The sequence below is a fragment of the Rutilus rutilus genome (genome assembly GCF_951802725.1).
Source record: "Rutilus rutilus genome assembly, chromosome: 24".
Lineage (NCBI taxonomy): Eukaryota > Metazoa > Chordata > Actinopteri > Cypriniformes > Leuciscidae > Rutilus > Rutilus rutilus.
This window is the reverse complement of record NC_140228.1, coordinates 17,202,927-17,227,667: the sequence shown is the minus strand read 5'-3', so window position 1 is coordinate 17,227,667 and position 24,741 is coordinate 17,202,927. Positions and strand designations below refer to the sequence as shown.

At 38.3% G+C, this 24,741-nt stretch overlaps 1 protein-coding gene across 7 annotated transcripts in view; it reads left to right on the top strand.

Annotated features, from left to right (window-relative positions):
* The first annotated feature begins 389 nt into the window (after nt 1-389).
* eya1 (EYA transcriptional coactivator and phosphatase 1) overlaps nt 390-24,741 on the top strand; it is a 44,592-nt gene continuing 20,240 nt past the window's right edge. The window contains exons 1-11 of one of the 7 annotated variants that reach the window (XM_084398267.1): nt 390-684; nt 7,582-7,709; nt 8,229-8,294; nt 10,090-10,167; nt 11,997-12,063; nt 12,417-12,562; nt 13,995-14,117; nt 20,216-20,298; nt 20,680-20,866; nt 22,026-22,168; nt 22,983-23,066. In XM_084398267.1, coding sequence (XP_084254393.1) covers nt 7,586-7,709; nt 8,229-8,294; nt 10,090-10,167; nt 11,997-12,063; nt 12,417-12,562; nt 13,995-14,117; nt 20,216-20,298; nt 20,680-20,866; nt 22,026-22,168; nt 22,983-23,066 — 1,101 coding nt within the window. In that variant the 5' untranslated portion in view covers nt 390-684; nt 7,582-7,585. Of the gene's footprint in view, nt 685-6,167; nt 6,186-7,581; nt 7,710-8,208; nt 8,295-10,089; nt 10,168-11,996; nt 12,064-12,416; nt 12,563-13,994; nt 14,118-20,215; nt 20,299-20,679; nt 20,867-22,025; nt 22,169-22,982; nt 23,067-24,741 lie in introns of those variants that run through there. The other 6 variants (XM_084398266.1, XM_084398265.1, XM_084398269.1 and 3 more) reach the window with 6 other exon arrangements.

The following is a 24,741-nucleotide window of genomic DNA, read 5'->3' as shown; positions in this document are numbered from 1 at the left end:
GAAAGAAGAAAATAAAAATAAACAGGAGAGAAAATGAAAAAAGCTGTGCCCCTGGGCTGTGTGTGTGCAGAGCCACGGGATCCAGCAGACTAGCAGAGATGCATGCAGGATCTGCCGTTTCATTGTCTTAGGATCACTGATACAATCTAGAGGAAGGCTATATTGCTTAAAGCTGTGAGTGAATGACATATGGAGGACTGGTGTGAAGAAAACTCCCCAGTGCCTCCTCCAAACTAAAGTCTTCCTGTGAGAGAGAGAGCAGCGAGCAACTTTCTGCGCTTTCAGACTGCATGCTCCCTCCCTTCCTCCCTCTCTCTCTCTTTCTCTCCCTCTCGCTCTCTCAACCGGCTCTCTCTCTCTCTCTCTCCTTTTTTTTTTTCCTCTTCCTCAGACACTAGCTAGTCACTGCCTGCAGCAGTAATCGGACAACTCTCGTTCTTGCTCGGAGTCTGTCTCTTGAGATCTAGCACGGGGCTCCATTACTTTTCACCCTTAAAATGAAAAAGAAAAAAGTTGTCTTTTATCGCTAATCTGCGCATTTAAAGTCAACTCAGAGAGAAGTTTCTTTTTTTTTTCTTTTTTTTTTAAGTTCTTTATTTGCTGTGGAACAGACAGACACTCAACGGAAGATTGCAAAAAAAGGAGGAATAAAAGAAAAAGTGCAAGGATTCTACCATAATTGCAGTGAGTACTATTTTGATTATCTTTTAACGGTCTTTGCTTCCACATATGTTATTTTACGTGTCCCGTTCTAAACTTTTTTATGTCAGTTTTAAACATGGCTAAATGCAGCTGTGTGTCTTAACTTTACATAATCAAGGTCTAGATTAAATCGAGACATCTTTTTTGACATATTTTTATGAACGCCAGTTAAGGAGTTTGTTGAATCACAAAATTAAAATCATTTGAAACCTCTGACAAATTATTCTATCAAAGTTGTTAGCGATTTATCTCTTACCAAATATGTATTTTTTAAACTTTGCCTAATTTACTTTTAAAACCTCAATAGTGTCAACTTTAAATTTCATAAAAGACTAAAATAGCAATTTGCAAAATGCCTAAAAGTGAAAATTGCTGTAGTATACTTTGACTTCACAATTTCCAAAACATATTTATAAAAGTTCATAAAAAGCTGTTTGCTAAGTATTTCTTTCTTTTTTTTAAAAAAAAGCTATATTTTTTATAGTATATTGAGTTAACATTCCTACAATTTATTTAAAATTTTCTGATAAATACACTCACAGTCTTTTTTAACATATAACTCCCTTTAAATTCAGCAACAGCGTTTAAGTTTAAAGTCTTTAATACTGCACTAAAAGCATCATGTCGCTGTTTGCCGCTCAAATTTAAATCCCCAGTGACCCTGTCTCTCTCTTACACACCTGATTCACACCTTCACCCTTTTCGAATTCACCTTTTTGCATCTCCTGAGCCCTCAGGTGACAACTATACCTTTTTTTTTGGTACTTTAAAACAGGTGTACGAGGCACTGAAATAAGAGATAGCATTGTAAATAATGGCCTCATTTTAGGTCTAAGATAATAAAGTTTTCCATAATTTTCCATCCAGTAAGTAAAACCCAAGATTCTATTCAGCTGGCAGAATAAAACAAAACCAGTTCAGTTTTAGCAGTTGACATCCAATGCCATCTGCTGCAGGGAGGAATGTTTTAGGGAAGACAGACAGGCGGATTGCTGTCTTGTAAGACATCGGCAGACGGCCACCACAACCAAGACACCCGTGCATTTTTGGAAGGGTTGTTTTCTATCCGGGGATGCAGTTTCTTTGAGTATCCAGCATGAAGTGTTGTACGGTTAAATGCGTAATTATGCAGGACTTAAATATTTCTCAAAACAGATATCTTGTTTCACTTTTTGTCCAGTAAATGAACACCAAAAAATAAAAAGGCGTTTAATTATGCTTTTATGTTATAATAATTGAAAAGTCACTCTACGGCAGCTGTTTCTCCGACTCGCATTGTTTTTTTTTCCGGAGTGTGTGAGCACTGTGTTGCCTCCAGCCGCCCTCTCTGTGTTCCTTTCGCACAATAACCCTGCTTATCTAATTAGCTCATAATGTGCTGCTTGATTTGGACTGTTTACACACTGTATTTGTTTTAATAAGGCATAAGTTTGACAGCATTAAGCTCTCTCCGATAAGCCCTCATGCGTTCAGCCTCGCGACGTGCCGTTGTTTGCCGAAGGCCCAATGCGTCCCCGTGTGTGTGTGTGCGGCCGAGCTGGAAACGGTGCGCGGTGAAAGACACAGGGTTAATTGAAACTGCTGCGCTCCACTGTTTATGAGATAGAGACAGCGGAAATGGTTTGTGGCGATTAGCTGTTTACTAAATACAGTAGAATGTTATTTTGTTAACATGCCACTGTTGGTCTCAGGAAAACGTCGCTCAGGGAGCAGGAAATAAGGGCTGAGAAGCTCAATTGATCACGGCTCTTCTACATTCACAATTCCTTTGTGTTTGTTTACATGTAATCAAGGAGTTCGTTTACTTAAGCAGGAGAGCAGAGGATGAGCTAAACCTGAGTGTCTTTTTTTTTTTTTTTTTTTAAGGATGCTTTTTGTGTAGATTCAGGTTTTAGTGTAGTGAATAAAAGAAAATGGGCGGAAAATAAATAAATACTGTAACATAAAAACACCCAACAATAAAAATCCGTTTTTATTCTAGTTTTTTTCTCTTTTTCTTTTTAAGATTAAATTAATTTGTAGAGCAGGCTTTTTTACAATGCAAAATTAAAAGCCGAGAAACCAATAAAATAAAGGATGCATTAAAATATAATGGTTTTCAGTAACAATTTACGTGTTCGCAGTGTGATCGCTTTTTTTTTTTCTGTTACTGCGGTGGGGAGAATTCGATCAGATGTGTACCTTAAATCTTCTCTGATGGACTCTCAAAGCGGACGGACTTCTGGAAATAATTTAAGGGTTGAAGAGCTCAGAATTAACAGATTTAATGTAGCTGCGCTGTCCACCGCTTGAGCTTCATGTCAGACTGAACAAAATGGAAGGGACAAATTGCACATCAGCAAACCACAGCATGTGTTCGGAATTTACATTTTAATTACACAAAATTCTTTAAATTAAAAATTAAAAGTACGTGTCCAAGTCTGCGTTTGCGCATAAATGTGTAATTTGATAATTAATATTATGGGCCTCATGTATCAATACATATTGATTATCCTGAGTGAATAGTTTTCATGTCACACTTTATTAATGCATTATTAGTATTTCAGTACATTCACAATTTTAAATCCATAATTCAGTTACAGAAAAAAAAAAAACCTGAAAGCATGTCTGCAATAAAATGAAGCCTGATATTATAGACACATTTCTCATTCTGTCCTTTATATATATATATATATATATATGGTAATCAGTGTTTTGTTGGTGGTGCACATTTCTTTGCTCTATGCTCACAGAGTCCAGTGAAGTGTAGCATTTTGTAAACTGTGTCTAATTCTAGTCACATCTGTGTTCAATTGTTGTCTACATCGACATTCTTTGCATGTGGATTTATTTTTCCTGGGCCACCATGTGGATTCAGCTGACCAGCTTAAGTTGGGATTAGTTGTTTTAAAGTTATTTTGATTAAAGCGTTGTTTTTTTCAAAACTAAAAACTTACAACACATGTTTTGCATAATCTATGAAATTCAAAAAGGAACATGCATGTCTTGCCTTATAAAATTACAATCTTGTAAACCATGGCTGGAATCAAGCAGGATAAACCGTTTCATTACGAATTTTTGAATTTGAAAAATATGATTGGCTTATTCCCTAAATTGTGCACCTCATATATTTGACAAAAAGATAAATGCAATAATAAATGCAACCAAATATGTGTTATTACATCAGAGCTTAAGCATTCAGGTGAATCTCATCCGTGCCAGAGCGGCTCAGACAGCCCGCGTGCTCTATAATGATCAATGTTAAAAGCCCGGCGGTGTTTGCCGATGGAAACGCAGCGCTTGAAATAAGCAAAGCGAGACAAAAAGCCGTGCAAACAGTCGTGAGTGAAGCGAGTTTGGCTTTTTTGATGACACTTCCAACGCAGCTCTTTGTTCCTGAGAGCTTCAAAGACAGCTCAGTTCAGGTTGAATTCAAGCACACATCAAAGATGCTGAATGCACTTCTTTCGGGGTTTTTTTTGTTTAAACAATAAATATTTAGCAGTACGGGACAAGGGCTTGTTTTTGCTTTTAAAAACCCACCAGCCCCTCCCTGCTCACCTGGTGAAAATCACCTGCTGGATGAGGGGCTCTGCCGTGAGACCGGTATGCGTAATGCTTCGTAAGCTCAGGGCGCTGAACGCAGGCCGTGGCAAGGTCTTTATTTCTCCCTCTTTCTTGCAATGAAACAACTTGTGCTGAACTTTTTATAGAAAGCCAAAGTAATGTTCCCAAGCATCGGATGATGTAAGGAACGACTTTAGGGCACGAAAGTGTGTTAATGTGACTAGACGGGGTCAAGAGAAAGAAGAATTTTGAAAAACTTGACCATTATTCATCACGACTCGGCCATTGTGAGAAGAGGGGGGCGAAAAAAACACCAAGACCAAACAGCTCGGGTTACTACATCATGAAAACAGCCCAGCATTAAAAATTCATGCAGGGATTTTTCAGACATTTTTGGTGGAAAGGCCGGATCACTGTGACCTAGATCCAACAATTCGGCTCCGGTCTGATATTGGGAAATAGCGCCTCAGGTATCAGTGCAGAAGTGGACGGCAAAACGTAATTGTCGACTAAAAAAAATAAGAGTGATAGTGGCATTTGAAGTGTCAAATGAAACATATGTGGCCCCATACGTCCCACTCCAACTGATTGTACAAGATTCAAGTTTATTTATACACTGTAAAAAAATATGATCAATACGTTATGACAACATATGTTTATACATTGCTTTAACTCATCAAAAATAAGTTAAGCAATTTTCAACTTTTTTTAGAAGTTATACAAGACTCAAAAGTCAATTTAATGTAATTTAAGTTGAAATGACTTAAACATCCAAGTTGATTGTACTTAAAAAAATGTAAGGCAGCAACCTTTTTTTGCTTTTCACAATACATATTGTATCAAAGCAGCTTTACAGAAAATGCTTTTTTCAGTGTTTTTAACAATTAATAAATATTCTGTTATCAGCCAGAGATGAGTGTCAAAGTAATGCCCATATAGCAGAGATATACAGCTAAAATGTAACGCATGTTAATAGTTAATGTCATTTATTCAGGTAAGCAGACACAACAAACGTGTTAGGCAGCAATTACAACTTGTGCTCATTATGATTACTATATCAGAATAATATTACAATATAAAGATAATATTTTATAGTTTTGTTTGTCATATAGCTTGCAATGCACTCAAAATGTTTTAATTCAACTCATTGTACAAGATGCACTCAATACACTCCACTCTGATTTATTGTACAGGATGGTATCTATAGTGATCCGGTGTTCCCTAAACCCTCAGGCGAAGTCCCAATCATCCCCCTGACCGTCATTAAGAACTGTCAGTGTGCCTGGAGAGGGAGTGTAGATAAATTTCAGATAGTGTCAATTGCAGATGAAAGATGCTAGGGGTGTCATGCTTGACTAGCTTCTGTTCAACAAAGTCCCATCTCTCACAGCCCCCCCCCCCCATACACTTCCAGAGGCAACAGCGGCAGCGACCTCAAGCAGGCGCCCCCAGTTCGCTCACCCAAAACACCCCCCCCCTTCCAAACACCCGCCCCTCCCTTTCCTGCTTACCTTGGCTAAGCCGCTTTGCATGTTGATTGGGGGAGGACTAATCCAGTTTGCAGCTGTCGTAGACCAATGATGAATCACCTTTCCGTCATTCGGCCGGGAGGAGGGAAGACCTGGAAGGAGGAAACAACGGTGGAGGGGTTGAGCCTACAGACAATGTGCCTCTCTGTTCCACCGACTCCTCTCTTCCCATTCTGCGTGAGAATAACAAAAATGTTTTCTCAGACAACGTCTATTGTGTCACGGATGGCTCTTTACAGAGACACTGAGCTGAAATAACAAGGAGCGATATTGTTTTTAGGGTCCTGGCAGGTGGAAGGAAAGACAGAAAGAAAAAGAAAGAAAGAAAGAAAGAAAGAAAGAAAGAAAAAGAGAGAGGGAGGGTGAAAAACACTGTTTGACAGATGGTTGAGGTCCGTCCAGTTTCAGGTAAGAGGGAGTTGATTTGCTGCCAGCAGCATCACTGAAAAGCAACCACTTGTTTAGCAAAGTGCGCCGGTTTTCAGCGTTGAAGCGCTCAGAACTTCTGGAGAAAGTGTCTGGAAGTTTTTGCAAACTGCTGGAAGTGTGAAAGAAACAGGACAGAGGTATTTAGGAGTGTCAGAAAAGGAAAACATTTGACAAATACGGTTTGTGTCAGAAACTGACGTTATTTTTAAAAGCAAGTCAAGTTTTAACATCTCCATGGCATGGATTATTTTTCCCTTGTTTTAACTGCGACCAGCTGTAACGGATATTTTATAGCCGATCAAGAAAAAGAGGTATGATAATCTACGCTGATAAACCGTTTCTTGTTTCCTCCTCTTTGTTATTCATAAAAATCCAAATGTTTGTTGATAGCAGGGACACGACCATTCCTAATTGATTCTGGCAGAGCGGCACGCAAGGCATAATGTTTTTGGCGCAATTAGCGCAATAATGCTTTTCTGAAGACTGATGTGTGTTTTAGTTTTGCGGCCACGCTCACATCACACACAAACACCCGTAACATACATCCGACCGCAGACGCACACTGGCCTGACCTTCCATTTGCTATGCATAATAAAATCCCGCGAGTGCGCTATGGAGCCAGTAGAATAATGTTTTCAGTGGCGTGGCCCTCGGTACATAAACAAAGAAACAATTAAGACGCTCGCCAGAGCAAACAGCATGCTTTAGTGAACTCTTCAGTCGCTCTCGTTGAGGTTTGAGGCCTCGCAATCACACATCTCTCTCACACGGCTCCGGCTCTTGCTGCTTCAGATCAGAGATCGCTGGGGGAAATGAACGTATGAAAATTGCAGCGTGCGCTAAGGGGCCAATGGTGGTTAACTTTTAATGCCTAAAATGAGAAAGTCAATCAATCATCAGATGTCTCATTAATTGTTAAATTTGTGTCAAATGTCATTTGATGTGCCTCAGGGGAAGGTCTTTGTTAAGTGTATTTCTCTGGAGAGCTGCTGGAATGTTCTTGTTTAATGTCGTTTTTTTAAATGATAATAATAATTCTTCTTCTTTTTATTATTATCATTATTGTCATTCTGTAATTGTATGTTGTTCAGAATGTATAGCTAAAATGGGGAAAACAATATTCTACCTACCGGTACTTAAAAATAATTGCCAATAATGTGGTTAGACATATTTGTATGTATTAGCCTATATGTTTTAATTTTAAAAGTGTATTATTTAATTGTTTTTTTTTAGTAAATGCAATACATTAATATTTATTTTAGTGAGCACTCATATTTCAGATCTCCTCTTGATTAGTTTGAGTGTGTGTGTGTGTGTGTGTGTGGGCGTGTGTCATTCAATAGCATGTGACTGTCTGTGTGTTTCTTCCTCTCAGGTCTATGGAAATGCAGGATCTAGCTAGTCCACACAGCCGAGTAAGTGGAAGCAGTGAGTCCCCGAACGGTCCCAACATCGACAACTCACATATAAATAACAATTCCATGACACCAAATGGCACTGAAGGTACGTCTTCTCAGCCTCCCGTTGGTCTTATACCTTCATTACGTTCGTTTTTAACATGCACATTCCCTTTGTATAGCATTTATGCTCTTGTTAAAAGTTAGATCTGTGTTAAACATCTAATATTTTTTTGCTCTGATGGATATGCGATATGCTTGCCATATGCCAAATGTCTTTCAACTCCAGTTTAACTATTGTAATCTGGTCAAACATTAACATTCTTAATAATGAATATATGTGAATCTGTTTCCCTGATCTCAACTTTTTTGCTGTAATATTCTAATTCAAAATTTTTAAATAAATTCTTCTTTATGCAACAGTGCACTTTTAGGTGCACTATATAAACTAGATCTTTCTGTGTTTTCACAGATCATGTTACAGCCCATAAGAATTTTATTCAGCTCTGAAGTAGTTTACATAATGTAATCTTGACTGTGGTTTTTCTCCATTTCTGTAGTGATAAGTCCCAACCTGTGACAGTGCAGATTGTCATGTGTCCTGTCCCATTCTTTCTCCCTATAGGTGATAACATCACTATGCTTACCACAGCTGACTGGTTGTTAAGTTCTAGTTCACAGTCCGCTGCAGGTTTGTGCAGTTCTGGCGAAACAATGAAAGGACAATACTTGGCGTCATATGTGAAACAACACACGCTTTTATAGTCATTTCACTCTGAGGCAATCCTAACGTTTCAAATCTGATTACATTCACGAATGTGAAAAGCCAATTTGATGTGCTCACATCTCTTCAACTATTGTGCCTTTCATTTGGACTCTTGTTTGGCATTCTGTGTTGTGTTATGGTGAATCTGTTGAAAGCATGGTTTGAGACTTTCTGGCTTTGATTCCATTCTGTCAATGAATGGTAAAGCTGTGGGCACGCGTAATGTGCATTTAGCTTTTTTATTTGATGTTCTGCAGGACGGTTTTATGGTTATGTGTGGTATGTGATAAGACTTGACTGCACTAGTTTCTGCATGTGCCGTGCCACTATTTTCCCGTATCCCTTCGAGAAGGAGGGGTGGGGGGAGCGTTGGTACGTATTCAAACCGCTCCCCATCGACATGTGTTCTTTTGAGGGAGAGCATAGCTGCAACATGTTCGACATGACAAGCTGATGGCTACCTCAGACATGAGGGATTTCAGTGGGCATGACTCTGTACCCACATAGAGAATTTTGTTTTCATAAATGTAAACCTGCACCCCACCCCCTCCTGAGACAGAGATGGATTCATTTCAAAGATCCGGGCCTGTCTAAACGCTGTGAAATCGTCTCCCGGTTGCCCTCATTGTATTTCGAGCGGTTGGGTCAAACACTTTTTTTGTACACCATGCATTGCCTTGACATATCAATTATGCTGCACGTCCATGCATTCCACAGTTTATTCCTGCCATTAAATTCCACCTTTTTTTGCCTGTTTTCCCTTGATGCTACATAAAACCCTTCCGGTAAGAAATCAAGTGACTAACCCTTTAGAATAGATCAGTTGGCATTAAATAAAAGGTCAATTTTCAATGTAGAAAAAGTAATACTCTTAATAATAATAATAATAAACAACAACAATATGTATACTGTCATTCAAACGTTTGGGGTTGGGAAGATTTTAGTGTTTGTAAATCTCCAGTGCCCACCTAGGCTGCTTTTTTTAAAATAAAAAATGCAGTAAAAACAGTAATATTGTGGAATATTATTAATTTTTTTAAATATTCAGCAGCCATTAGTCGAGTCTTCAGTGTCACATAAGAAGACAGTTGTGCGGCTTAGTAATTTTTTGGGAACTTTGATAAATGGTTTAGAAAGTTCAAAAGAACAGCATTAATTGGAAATAAAATATTTTGTTTGAATTTCTTTCCCAAAAAAAAAGAAAGAAAAGAAAACGTATTGACCCCAAACTTTTGAACATTGTTTCATGTCATTCTGTCAGAAGTAGATTGGAGAGGTTTATGCATTTAAATAAGACTGGTTATTATAAGACTGTTGTCCTTAAATCAACACCAGAGCTGTGTGTATTGGAAGGGAATTGTCCTTGTCTTATTTGCAGAAGAGATTAGCTTTAATTGTTGGCCTCTCCTGTGAGTTAGCTAGGACAGAACTGTCGAAACCTGAAAGCTCTATTATCATCTCAATAGAAACCCCAGTTCATTACACCCTTACAAAACCCAACCTCCTAATGATCCTTTCACATTGTAAGCCAATGAAACCATCTGGATGAGCACTTTGACATTTACAGAAGTTTGTTTTTCTGCTGTGCTTTAAATTTGCACATTACCTTGAGATTAAGTATGTTGATTTTACAAGCAGAGAGGCATTTGCCTGTAGTGTGACTGACAACAGACGTTGGTAGTGCTGTGCCACAAATGCTCTGCTTTCCTTCTGTTTGCAGTTAAAACAGAGCCAATGAGCAGCAGCGAAATCGCCACCTCTGTAGCAGACGGCTCTCTAGACAGCTTCTCAGGATCAGGTACGACACGCACACACTCAAAGCTGTAGAGCTGACTGGTGGGAGATGATCCCAGAGATGGGTTACTGATAAGCAGAGGCCCAGGAAGTGTCCCTGTGGCTTGGGCTCTAGTAGCATGAGGCTCTGTCTCAGTTCCCATGCCAACAGGCGTTGAGTTATGACCCTCCCAGCCCCCTTCTCGGCCCTAATCGAGTGACACCCCGTCCCCGTGGCCCTCACACTTTTACATGCAGTCTCCTAAATTGTGAAATGGCTTTCTAAACCGCAGAACTTTGGACCAGATTTAATTTCAATAACTGTAAGACGTGAAGTGTAAATTGATTGATATTAGTGCCTGTTTTTACTCTATTTCTAAGGAACTTAACTGAACATTTTGGAGCTAAAAAAAACAGCTCGCTTGCACCGTGTCAAAAACGTTATACTCTCAATGGTCTATTTTCAAACTTGCGCATACAAATTTAGATAGATCTACTCCATGTTATAGACTCCTCACATTACTTACTAAGCAAATGCAAAAACTCTTCATGGAGTATTACATTCCTGCTAATTTGTCTTATTTCCCTACCTATTTGACTAAGTACCTGATACCTTTATGTTAGATTTATATAAATCATGGCTCGGACTTCTATCTCTGAGAATATGAATGAAATGAAGTCATTTGAGACTGTTTTATACTCAGGGGATGCAGTTGTGCAGAGGTTCGGTGTTTGCCCAGACCAGGTGCTGAAGTGTGGGGGAAAAGGCCCCGTTTTCAGGGCACTGAGAAGAATACAGTTACATTGAGCAAGAGCTACTTAACTAGCCCTTACTTTAGATGTCACAGACAATTATTCACAAAAGGCAAGATCGCCACAATATTCGTAATACCTTCACCTCAAAGAAAGACATCCAAACCCTACAAATGGGAATGCACAAAGGACCTATGCTTATATCTAGCAATCTATAAATGGCAATAGCCGGCCTAATAATATTATTAGTAGTTATTATACCAAAAAAAAGTTGAATACTTACAATTAAATGTTTCTTTATATTTGTATTATTATTATTGCTGTTGTTAAACATTAATGAATAATAATAATAATACATTTTTATTGTATGTATATTTATTTATTTGCATTTTAGTATTAAATTAAACAATACAAAATAATCTTCTATAATAATAATCATATTTTATAATTTTATTATATCATTTATTACAGTAATACTAATAAATTATTTAGTTATGATTTGAAATCCTATGTTTTATATTGTTTGCCGTGAAAGGTACCTTTTAAGGGCACTACAATTTGAGCGCAAGTTCCCAGACTTAAGCCATGCATTCACTGGCACATCAAAAGATCTCATGTTGCTCTGTGGTGTTTGTGTGAGTTAACTGAATGGCCCTCCACACCGTCATTAAGGGCTGGGAACCACAGGGCCGGTATGTGTCTAATGAAGGCTCCTTATGTGTACTACTTACCTGCAATCAGGCCTGATGATTTCTCATTGTACAGTCCACTTTAAACCCTCCAGTGTGCACAGCTATACATCATTCCCAGCTCTGTGTGTGTGCGTGTTTGTGGACACTAGGCCTTTCCATCCTGTGTAGTTATTTTTTTTCTTTTTTATGTATACAAGTCAGCAGAAAAACGCTCCCATATTACCTGATTATTTTACTTCGTTATTGCTCTTAATTTATCAACCTAAAATAAGGTTAGTGAAATAAATAGTGTAATGCAATGTAATTACTGTTTCCTTGGATTCCAGAAGTTCTGTTGGCAAAGAATAATATTTGCCTTATTTTTTAATGTTTGAATGTGCTTGCCTCTTTTCTTTTTAACTCTCCACAGCCATTGGAACCAGTGGCTTCAGCCCAAGACAAACTCACCAGTTCTCTCCCCAGATTTACCCTTCCAAGTAAGGCTTCTTTTATTTTTCTTTAAAAAATAAGCAGCATCCAACTTCATTTGGGCCTTTAATTAGATCCTTCTGCCAGATTCTGGACTCTCCGGCTGCTTTGTTTTCATTGATGTCTGCAGCTTGCATATTCCAAAATCTGTTGTAATTATTATCTTCCCTTGTGATTTATTTTTCTTTCGCAATGTATATCAGCTGCTTAATGGCTAGATTTTTCTCCGTTTCACAGCTTGGCCAAATATTTATGATTAAGTAGCAGAATCACACAGAATTTGTCTTTGAGCAAATTTTACGATATGGGCTTTTGGGTAAAACTACACGTCTCCCTTTTCTCTTACTTTGCTCTCAAATAGCAGACCCTATCCACACATTCTTCCGACTCCTTCCGCCCAAAATATGGCCGCGTACGGACAGACGCAATACACCACAGGAATGCAGCAGGCTGCTGCCTATGGCACGTACTCTCAGCCAGTCCAGCCCTATGGGATTCCAGCCTATGGTAACTGATTCGCTTATTCTTTTCTATGCTTTAAAGGTTTTGGTTGGGCTTTGCTTTTCACTCAAGCAAATGAACTCCAACCCTTACAAAACCCTTACATAGTGTCTTTAACGACTATGTACTTGCATACAAAAATAACTACAATGTACTTATTGTATTGATGTTGTATTGCAAAACACTTGTGCTGCTATTGAGGTGGAATATGGATAAGTTTAGGGACAGGTTTGGTGGTATCGGTAGGTTTAAGGGTGGGTTAAAAGAGAAAAGAAGGGTCAAAAGTGTAATCATAGCATTACAAATGTAATTAAATGCAGGTAATTATAATGATATAAATACTCTGTAAAAAGATGCATGTACATAATAAGTGCATTGTGTCAAATGATTAATTCAAATGTTAGTACATAGTAGTTAAAGACACCTAATATAAAGATCCGTATACAGTATGGGACCCATTTCTGCCATTCTCTAAAAATACAATACAATACATTAATATGGACTAATGGAATCTTTATTAAAAGGTGTGCAAATGTTTCAGAATTTTGGCCATTTTTAAAATGTATTTTAATGACTGATTATTTATGGGCTGTGATGGAAATTTGAACATCTTTATTATGTCTAGCCTACTTACCTAACTTTTTAAACCTTACTACCTGGTTTATTGTGCATACCTCACTTTTCAGATATTTCCTTCTTTTGGTGAAAACAGGTCAATATTTAATGTTTCTTGGCTCCTTTGATGCATTTAATTAAACTGAAAGTCAAAAAATGAGATGGAGCATTTAGTTCAAAACTTAGCATGTAGCTTTCAAGATTAATTCTAAAACTTAGCTAACAATATACTGATCACTAAGATTATGCTAACGCTTACCTCAGCCCTTAGTAGCTCCTTTTCCCACCTTCAGTCGAAACTTGGGACTCTGCTGACCTTTTGTTTGCGTTTGCAGACTCAGTGACTCTTCCTGACAGTTGCTAATTTCATGCTAGTTCGACAGATATGGGAGATATAAAGATTTCAGTTCATCGTGTACACACTGAACCCAACTCAAGCTAGAAATGTTTTTCCAAGGGTTTTGAACGTTGTGAAACCTTTGCGAAAATATGCGCACAGATAATGTTGTTTAGGTAGAACAATCTCGAATATGCTCCAGAGAGTTCACATGTTTGTTTGAGTGGAAGCAAAACGCAAACCTTCATTGGGCCTGATTCAATCTAATCAAAAAACAGGTTTGTTTTAACTCCGACCAGCAAATTCTTGGAAATCTGTGCTGGGTTTGGCCCAAACACTTCAATGCAAAGGTTGCTTGAACCATGGCCCTGTGCGAAACAAGCCACCATTATCTTTCATTCTTGATTGAAGTTGAAAGAGTAACACTGAGGATTGTGCATCATACTGCTCTGGTGTCACTAACTGATTTAGGTCCATTGTGGGCAGGCATCAAGACAGAGGGTGGATTGACCCAGGCCCAGTCTCCAGGCCAGAGTGGTTTCCTCAGCTACAGTTCCAGCTTCTCTACGCCTCAGACGGGACAAGCACCCTACAGTTACCAGATGCAAGGTCAGGATCACCCTCTTCTCTTTTTCCTTTTTGCTCTTCCCAATGGAGTGACAAAATAGAGCCGTGATTCCTCTCAGGCCCCCTTCAAAAGAGGACACAATTAATGGCAGACACGGACCAATTCATAACATCCCCGAGCAGATGGTTTTATTAGGTTGTAGTTGGACACAGTCTTTTTTGCGTTAAGCCTGAAGAGAAACAACACAGATGGGAAAAAAATCCCTTTTTCCTCTTTAAGACCAATCTTTTTCTCCTTTGCACTTGGCCATGTACATTCTCAAGTACTCTCGTCTTTGAGGTCAGTTCATGGAAGTCACACTTACGTACTGGGAATTAAACGTGCATCAAGCAAATTTCCTGCCACCCAGTGTTTTTTTGTTTTTTTTTCTAAGACATTGTCCCAGCTCCAAAGCCAACAGTCTTTTTCTGTCGTTCCGTTTCTCCCGTCTTTCTCCCTCTAGTGTTTTCCTTCGGGCCTCCAACAGTTAGTGCTAGTTTGAGCTCTCTAATCTCCAAATAATGTGTGACAGTAGAAACATCTCCATGTTTTTGAAATCTCTCCAGAGCATCTCACAATAAATAATGTGACATATGTGGTCTGTGGAAGCTTCTTTTCCATGCCTTATAAGTAGAAACTTTCTGTTTCTGCTGATGCTGCTTCAACACTAGGGTTGTAAGTGTTACCCTGTTCCGACCGCAGAAGTTTAAAGGCCTGTTCACACCGTTCAAGTCCAATAAGACTAAATGTCATGAAAGTATAAAACCCAAAGTGTGCATCAAATCTATTCACAAGGTGTGTGATACCAAATCTGAGACATTTTTGGAATAATTTTGGGAATAAGGACCTTGTTTAGCATCCAGATGATAAAAAAAAAATAAAAAAATAAAAAAATAAACCTAGTTGTCAAATAAAAGCACTAGAATGCTCATCGCAATAGGATATTTTGGACTTAGGAGTTTGTAGAGATGTTTTGTTTCATTTAAAATTTTTGTTATGTTAAAGGGCTGGTTCGGAGTAAAATCAACCTAGGGTCCTTAGTGCAGGCGCTAATGGATCCAAGGATGTATCTCGTAAATTACCCCACTAATAATGCCCGGAATGGTACCAAACTTCTACAGTATTACAAATAGGTTCTGTACTCATAAAACGAGGCATTGGAAAGTTTGTAAGAACATCAGGAGTTTATTTAAATAACACTTGCCTGATGGCTTGTGCTACCGCTAACCCGGACGTCATGGTTACTTCCGTGATTTGGGAAAATCACGTAAAAGTCCTGGCAGAAAGCGATGCATAAGGATGTAGAGTAAAAATTTGGTATGAATAGTCCTCAAAGGAATAATTAACCCAAAAATTATGCCATAATTTATTCACCCTTATGTCATTCCAAACCGGATGATCATCTTCACGCAGCTCTTTTCCAAAAATAAGACTATGTCTTTCAAAATTCTTCAAAATTCCTTTTTCCTTTTTCCTTTCAAAGCCCATTCAGCCATAAACACATTAGCCACTAACTGCAAGAGCAGATGACAGATGACCATTAACCAGGCCAGTCTGTCTCTATTGGCTTCCTCTCTGTGCCTCATCGATTAGGCAGGTCTGGACTCAGAGGAAAAGTCTCAACACGGTAGCCAAATGTAGACCCCCCATTATACGATATACCAACTGCTGTCCCATAACCCTAGTAGAGCGAGCCTGCACCCAGCTGTCAGAGGGAATACAATTAAATTAATGTTTTTACAGTGCTCTTTCATGTCTAATGGAACAGCACTGGCTTTCTCTGATCACGATCCAGAAATGTAACACAGAAGAACCTTCCTGGCTTAAAATGATGAGGTCTGGAGTCATCACATATTGTGGGATTATCATAAATATCACAAAATAGTGTGATAATATGGTAATTTGAACACTCTGACAGTATCAAAATTCGGGTGTCAGTGATCAGGCTTTTGTTAAATTTTATGGAAATAAAACAAATAATATATTGACATGTAAAGCTACTTCTTGTGATGTCTATTACATTATTTACCGGTATGCCAAAAATGTATAATTAAATTTATAATGTGATTATTTCCTTTGATTCATTAATCTGGATATCAAGTAATTTAATATATACTGTAAACTACCGTTTTAGATTCATGTTTTCAAAAGCAGTCTCTTCTGCTCACCAAGGCTGCATTTATTTGATCCAAAATACAGTAACAATTTTAATATTGTGAAATATTTGTTTTACAATTTAAAATAACTCTTTTCTATTTGAATATATTTGAAAATGCAATTTATTCGTGTGATGCAATGCTGAATTTTCAGCATCATAACTCCAGTCTTCAGTGTCACATTATCCTTCAAAAATCATTCTAATATAGCTAATTTGCTGCTCAAGAAACATTTATTATTATTCAAGAAATCATTCAGTGTTGACTTTTTTTTTTTTAGGATTCTTTGATGAACAGAAAGTTAAAAAGAACAGCATTTATCTGAAATAGAAAGCTTTTGTAACATTATACACTTTAAAAAAAAAATCACAATATAACTGTTTTTGCTGTATTTTGGATCAAATAAATGCAGCCTTGGTGAGCAGAAGAGACTTATTTTAAAAAACATGTATATTTGAGCTTTATTGCTTTAATACAGATAAAAAGTTTTTGAATTAATCTAAATAAAAATTAATATACTGATTTACGTATGATCTTTCATTAATAAATATAAATAAATAATTTTAGTCTGAATTAATATGAATATAAATAAATGAAACATAAAAGCATGACCTTTAATTAATACATTTTCTGTAAATTAGCTGAGATTTAATTCGCTTTATGACATCTATGAATGTTCTTGACAGCACTTCACTCAGTTTTTAAAACTCAATTTTCCAGTTTCACACCTGTTTGAGCTTTGCTTCCTTTTTCATAAACATAACGGCTCTAAAGCAAGAGTAGAGCGAGAGAGGGGCATGTCTCGCTGATTTTTTTCACTAAAAGTAGATGATAATTACAGCAACAATTGTGCCTCCCTCCATTCTGCACACCGTGTGAGAGGAGCAGCAGACTGGTTTTTAAAGAAGCCCATCTGGACTTGATCGCTTGCTCCCTAGAGAGGCCTACAAAACTTCTGCTACAAATATTGTGCACTGATGATAGACATAGCCCATGGCAAGAGGACTGATCAAGCACAGCAAATGGACTCCCAATTGGAGAGGCCATAAGGAGAGCCAGTGTCTCGTCTTGAGTGAACTAACTGGAGCAAGACAGAGCGGAGAAGGGGGAGGAATGGGGGAGTTTTTTTGCCCCTGGGAAAAACCAGGCCTCTCCCCAGCATGGAGTCATTCTTTTGGGACCGGAGGGGGTCTTACTTGGCTTTTATGTGGCTCCGGACTCTCTCTGGAGTCAACTGCTTTCCTACGAGTCCTGGCTTTTATGACTTTTTGAACTGTGGATTTAGCTAATTTGTTGTGCAATGGGAGTTTGATGCGTCTCGCTTTAAATGACGGCCTGAGTCTGGAGAGGAAGTCAACAGCTTTTAGAGCACCTCTTGCTGTTATTTAACAGAAAAAAAGAAGAAGAAAAAACTGGAACAAAAGAAACAAACTTGCTGATTGAGCCAGACAGTAGTCCACAAGTAAAGCTGTTATATGTTTGTTACAGTCTGAAGCCCCCCCCCCCACACACACACACACACATTTTCCAGAAGACCAGAAGATGAAAGACTTTGCTTCTGTTTATTTATTTTTTTGTTGCTAGCTTCTGTACAGTTACCCTTTTATTTAAACACATTGAGTTAATTTTGTGCCCATTTCATGTTGTGAATGCTGTAAACCCACAACTCTTAGCAGCAGGTTGTGTTCATTAGTTTATCGCCAGGTTATGTTAGTTTGCAAAAGAAAACTTCATTTGGTCTTCAAAACTTCAAAACTTCGTCATTTGGGGGTTTTAGGGTTATGTTGTCGTGGTTAGTAAGCAATTTACAGAAATCACGTTAAGACATATTATTTGCATCTTATGGCTATACTATTGAAACAGTGAGTATTTTAATGTTTACAAATTGGCCCTATTCGCTTCCATTATAAGTGCCTCACTGTAACCCAGGGTGACAATTCAAAATAATTTTCTGTTGATTGAGCGGGTTAGTTCACCCAAAAATGAAAATTCTGTCAGTAATTACTCACCCTCATGTTGTTTCAACCCCGTAAGACTTTCGTTCATCTTCGGAACAAAAATTAAGATATTTTTGATTAAATCTGAGAGCTGGCTCACTCCTCCATAGGCTTCTAAGACATTATAACTTGCTGGCCCAGAAAATGTATTAAAGACATCGTTAATATAGTCCAAGTGACTACAGTGGCTTAATCTTAAGTTTTTAAAGCGACGAGAATACTTTTTGTGCGCAAAAAACAAAGACTTTATTCCACTATTCATTTCCTTCTCTCTGGGCCTCGAGTGAGTTCATGTAGTGTTTTAGCGCAGCGCGTCTGTGTTGCACGTCACACTCATCACACACATGACCAGTGTCGGCCAATAGTGAGCCTACGTGTGACGTACAACACAGACGCGCTGCGCTAAAACACTACGTGAACTCACTCGAGGCCCAGAGAGAAGGAAATGAAAAGTGGAATAAAGTCGTTATTTTTTTTATTTTATTTTCGCACAAAAAGTATTCTCATCGCTTTATAAACTTAAGATTGAGCCACTGTAGTCACTTGGACTATATTAACGATGTCTTTAATACATTTTCTGGGCCAGCAAGTTATAATGTCTTAGAAGCCTATGGAGGAGTGATCCAGCTCTCAGATTTAATCAAAAATATCTTAATTTGTGTTCCGAAGATGAGCGAAGGTCTTACGGGGTTGGAACAACATGAGGGTGAGTAATTACTGACAGAATTTTCATTTTTGGGTGAACTAACCCTTTAACTTGTACTGAACCCAGAATATCCCCCCTTGAGAATTTCAATGTGATTTGAGTACTTTGACTCCAAGAAACACCTCGAAACACAACGTACCTCCAGGCTGTCCCGGCCCCTATAACTCATGTCATGTATGTTATTTAAGTCATTAGATGCTATCTCTCCATAGAGAGATTTAATTACCCAGAAGGTGCTTCTTTGAGCAGCTTGAAAAGAAGACAGATATGCATATTTATTGAGGCAGGATGTCAGGTAAAAAAGACCTCCCATCTCCCTCCCCCTCGGTCACAACAGTGGCACTGTGTCTGTCATTGTAAAGGTAGCGATGGATGAAATAATAGACCCAACCCCCTTTCCTCTTTCTTTCCGACCATCAGCAAAGATCCAATCACTGATATGGAGAGAGAAAAGATAGAGCCACTGTTATATCCCACCCACCAACACACACACACACACATACATACACACACACATACACAACCCCTCATGCCCCTATAGTACCTGCAAGGCTTTGTCTTAAATGTGCTTGAGGTAGTTTAGGTCATGCTTGGCTCAGCCCCCATCTACGATTTATAAATGTCATTTATTTTGACATGTGAACTATTTTACATCAGTTGCAAACAAAGGTTATGTCTATACTAATCTGGATACATTTGAATAGCATAATTATCTCTAAGTTTGTCTCATGTTCAGTCGGGTTAAAAAAAAACGCAGACAAACGCAGACAGGCTGATCTGACAAACCCCAAAAACGTGTTTTTTGCAGTTTGTCTGTGCGGTGTGAATTGGCCTTATGTCTCTGCTGTGTTAAGAAGATATTTTGAACAATGTTGGTAACCAAACAGTTGATGGGCCACATTGACTTCCGTAGTATTTTTTCCCCCCTACTATGTTACCCATTTGGTTACCCAAATTCTTCAAAATATCTTATTTTGTGTTCAGCAGAAGAAAGCAATCCATGAAGGTTTGGAAAAATTGAGGGCGAGTAAATGATGACAGAATTTTCATTTTTAGGTGAACTATCCCTTTAAGTGTTTTTCGGTGTTTCAGTATGGACGAGAAACTTTTGGAAAGCATGAGTGTTTCACAGTTTCAAATGTACCCTGATTAATGTAGACATAGCCAAAGCCTCATTCGATTCAGTCTTTCTGTGTGTTTTGCATTGTGATTTCTCACCATTATGTCTCTTTCTCTTGTAGGAGGCAGTTTTACAACAACTTCAGGGCTGTACGCTGGAAGCAATTCCCTCACAAACTCAACTGGATTTAATAGTACACAACAGGTAGCTGTAATTGAATTTCTATCTCTGACTATCTAGTCTGTAGCACACGTTGAAATTGTATTTCCTCCATTTGGCACATGTGCTCAGTATTTTTTTTTCCTTCCTCCTGTAAGTCTTTATAGAACATGTGTACGCTCGCATATTACTCACATGATATGAATCACTCTAAATGTCTCGACCACTGTACGCAAGGATTACCTCTTGCTCTTTTCGCGTATGAATTATGCCACGAGCAGAGGGGAAAAAAAAGTGAAGACAGATCGCTGTCCAGATGTAGCACACAGGAGACATATGTTCACATTTACGTTTTGGAATCTGCGCTGTAAAGTAGCAGCGTTGTGTGCTGCTATCTCACATTACCGCCTTGATGTCTTTCTGCAGGACTACCCCTCCTACCCAGCTTTTGGCCAGACTCAGTATGCGCAGTATTACAACAGTAGCCCCTACACCTCTCCATACATGACCAGTAACAACACCAGCCCCACCACACCCTCCACCACTGCCACCTACACCCTACAGGAACCTCCATCAGCGATCACCAGCCAGGCCCTCTCAGAGCCGCCGGCAGGTAAGAGAGTTCAGTTTGGGGAAAAAGAGGTTGGGGATAAAAAAAAAAGTCCTAAAAGTTGCTGCAAAGACAAGATGTGATTGGCTGATTTTGAAACACTAAACACTGGTGGTGCACTAAAAAAGTCTATAAATGTACTGGAGTTCCCCGCAATGATTTTTCACAAGAGTTTTACCTGTATTTTGAATTACACATTGGCCCGGTTTCACAGACAGGGCTTAGATTAAAGCCAGGATTAGGCCTTGGTTAAGTTAGGGCATTTAAGTAGCTTTTATAAATGTGCCTTAGAAAAAAAACATTACTGATGTGCATGTATGATGTGCATGATGAGACAAAACAATGGCACTGATATATTTTAAGATGTGTCAGTGCAAGTTGCTTTCCGTTAAGACAGCTCAAACATGCATTTTAGTATGGGACTAGCTTAAGCCTTGTCTATGAAACCAGAGATTTGCCAGAAAATTGCCAGGACTTTTTCTCTGTTTTTTACTTACAGTGTGACACCTCTGTAGCTTATCACTGTTTAGTTAAGTTGTTCATTTTCTGTACTTAATATCAGTATTGTTGTGAGTACATTTAGATTACCTGTGCTGTCATCTAAGTTAATCTTTGAAAATGATTTTAAAAAAAATGTAATATCTCAACTTTTTTTATAATTTTATACATTTATATTTCATAAAAATATATTATAATATTATATATTTATAATAAATTGTATTTTTATAAATATATATTCATTATGATGATGCCCAAATTCATTTTGCCCTGGAATGCCGCAAACGCAGACAGTCAGATACAAACGATGCAACATTTCAGTGCTGTTGGACTATGTATCTGCACTATTGAAATGATGTTCAGCCAATCAAAGTCGAGAACCAAACTATTATAATATATATACAGTATTTCATTCACGCCTTTATTTCCAAAAGCTTGTAAACCCAAAATTAAGAAAGGATGATATAGTGCATAACACCCCCATTGCCATAACTAAAGCTGAAATGGTATCTAGGGTATAAGGAGATCAGATAAACAGCATGATATTAGAGCATGTGGGCAGCAGCTACAGATGAGGTAAACGGATCCAGCCACAATGTGAAGGTGAAAGCCTTTTTTATTTTCCTCTTTTGATATACTTTTTGCCTTTCTTTTTTCCTTGCAGGAGAGTACAGTACAATCCACAGTCCATCAACGCCCATTAAAGATTCAGAATCAGATCGATTGCGCCGAGCTTCGGATGGAAAGTCACGTGGCCGGGGAAGGAGGAACAATAACCCGTCCCCACCTCCTGACTCTGACCTTGAGGTATTGGACCACTGCCGCTCTCTCAGTGTATCTGACTGGAAAGGCAGTGATAGAATTCATTACCATCCAGATACTTTTGATAATCCAGAAGTGTCAGTTCTGCTCTCTGCTTTACCTTAAAAACAATGCATCGACATGTTTAAAGTGTGCTTTTACATGCTCAATTTTACATGTTACAACATGTAAATGCCCTAAACAGAGTTTTTTTTTTGGTGAAAGCTTTGTTTTGCATGCTTCGCTTTGCATGCAAACACCTTAATAGGCATTCTGTCGGTTTATTTAGTGTGCACATCACATGTTTCGACATGAAGACTAAAGAAAAAACAGATTTCAAATCTCTTATAAACAGTTTTTATAATGAACAGATTTCTGATAATTGTCAGCATTAAGCTGTGCGTGTAAAAACACTTAGAGCTCAAAATTAGAATTCAGATTGGTTTTGAATCATGTAGAAATGCATTATTTATATCTTGGTCTTATTTGAGCTGCACTGTTCAGATCATGGGTCGTGGTCTTTTCATTAACATGATCTGAATCTCAGGAACGTTTCGGCCCCATTAGCAAGCTGACATCATAGCATGTTAACAAATCTAGTTAATTAGTTTGTTGGTATCGATTGTGTTAATGCATCAGGGGCAGGGGATGGATGGATGGTCCGGTGGTGGTTCTTCCCGCAGTTGCGGGGTGCTATGGTGACCATCAGGGCTGTGTATCTACCATTCCCAGGGCACATGAATCCATGCACCCTTCTTATTGACAATCAGATCATCTTGCATGCTGAGTGAGCCATTGATTTTGCTCTTTCTTTTCTCAGCGCGTGTTCATTTGGGACTTGGATGAAACAATCATCGTTTTCCATTCCTTGCTCACAGGATCTTACGCCAACAGATTCGGAAGGGTAAGTGATGTATTTTGAATGCAAACACAGGCAAATATTGCGGCAAAGTTTAGAAAAATACACAGAAAAGGGGTCTGTTTGGGTACAGCGTCCAGCTTCGAGGAACTCAGAGTTCAGAGTAATTGTTTCTTTTTTTAATATGATCGTCGAGGCCTCGCAGGCATTCAGCTCGGCCCGCAGCTGTCTGAGTTATGTGGCTGGTACAGGCATGGATTACAAACCAGTTGCACCGAGAATGTCCATTGACACTTCTTAAGGGTTTTTTGTCCTTCAGAAATGTTTCATTGTTAGGTTTAATTAAGTGTTTGCCGAAACCACCCTTTAAGTGAGGTTAATGTATTATAGCAAAGTTGATGAAAGTGAAGAAACATGTTTTCAAAAATTCCCTATATATGGTTTTGAAAGAAGGCTGCATTTATTTGACTAAATATAGTTTTCTATTTGAATATATTTTAAAATGTAATTTATTCCTGTGATGGCAAAGCTGAATTTTCAGCATCTTTAACTCGCATGATCCTTCAGAAATCATAATGTAATATGCTGATTTTCTGTTCAAGAAACATGGTGCTCTGAAAAGTTGTGCTATTTAATATTTTTGTGGAAATTGTAATACATTTTGTAGGATTTTTTAATTACTAGAAAGTATTTTGTAACATTATTTATTTATGTCTTATGCTTCATTTTAAGGCATCTTTGCTGAATAAAAGTATTAATATCTATTTAAAAAAACAACTTACTGTCCCCAAACGTTTTGTAATGTATATAAAGCATGTCATATTTTGTGTAATATATACAAAATGTAAATACCAAATTGTTCAATTTAAATTTTTGCATTTGTTTACAGGATAATTGTATTAATACATAATGACAAATTTAGCAGGTTCAAAAGGGTTATGAACATGCAATTAAGAACTAGTTTACTTCTGTGGTCATTGTATTTGTTATTTTAACATAAACCATCATAAGCTATATTTGAACTTTCAAAACAAACAATTTGGGAAATACGGCGATCTGAAATTCTCAGGCTTCGTCAATGATCTCATGCTTTTATTTTACTTGTGCAACTGCTCGTTTAATTCACCAGATTATATTTTGACAAAAATCGCGAAGTCTGGGTTCAACATGCGTGTGTTTTTAAACCCGCTTTGTGTCTGAAGAATGTAGAAAGCTGCTTCCTTGTTTGAGGGAATAAATCACAGACTTGGCATTTTTTGGCTGAGCTTCTTGAAGGGTTTTTTCTTTGTGGTGAGTGTAGATGACAGCAGCGCTCGGATGTCAGTGGAACGGGGCCCGGCGGCTGGTTTGTTCTCTTTGTTCCTCAGGCAGGGTGTTTGATGGGGGTGGTGTTTTGTTTTAAGGGTGAGGGAGCCCTGGCCCTCGACCCTGCACTGTTTATTTACTTTATCTTGGCTGAGCATGCTGGGTAAAGAAGCAAAACTCTGAGAGCGCCTCAACCGCATCCACTCTCTCTCTCTCACACACACTTCAACTGAGCCTTTGGTCACCCCTCTGATTTGAAGGTCTTTTTCCCAAACCGATCTTCATTTATAATTTGACGGCGAGCCCCCATCAGAACTTCTCTTCCTCTCTGCTCTAAAAATCTGATTACAAGTTGCCCGTTTCACGTGTTATAATTTCTGTCTACTGGGATTTGATTGGTCAGAGGAACATATTA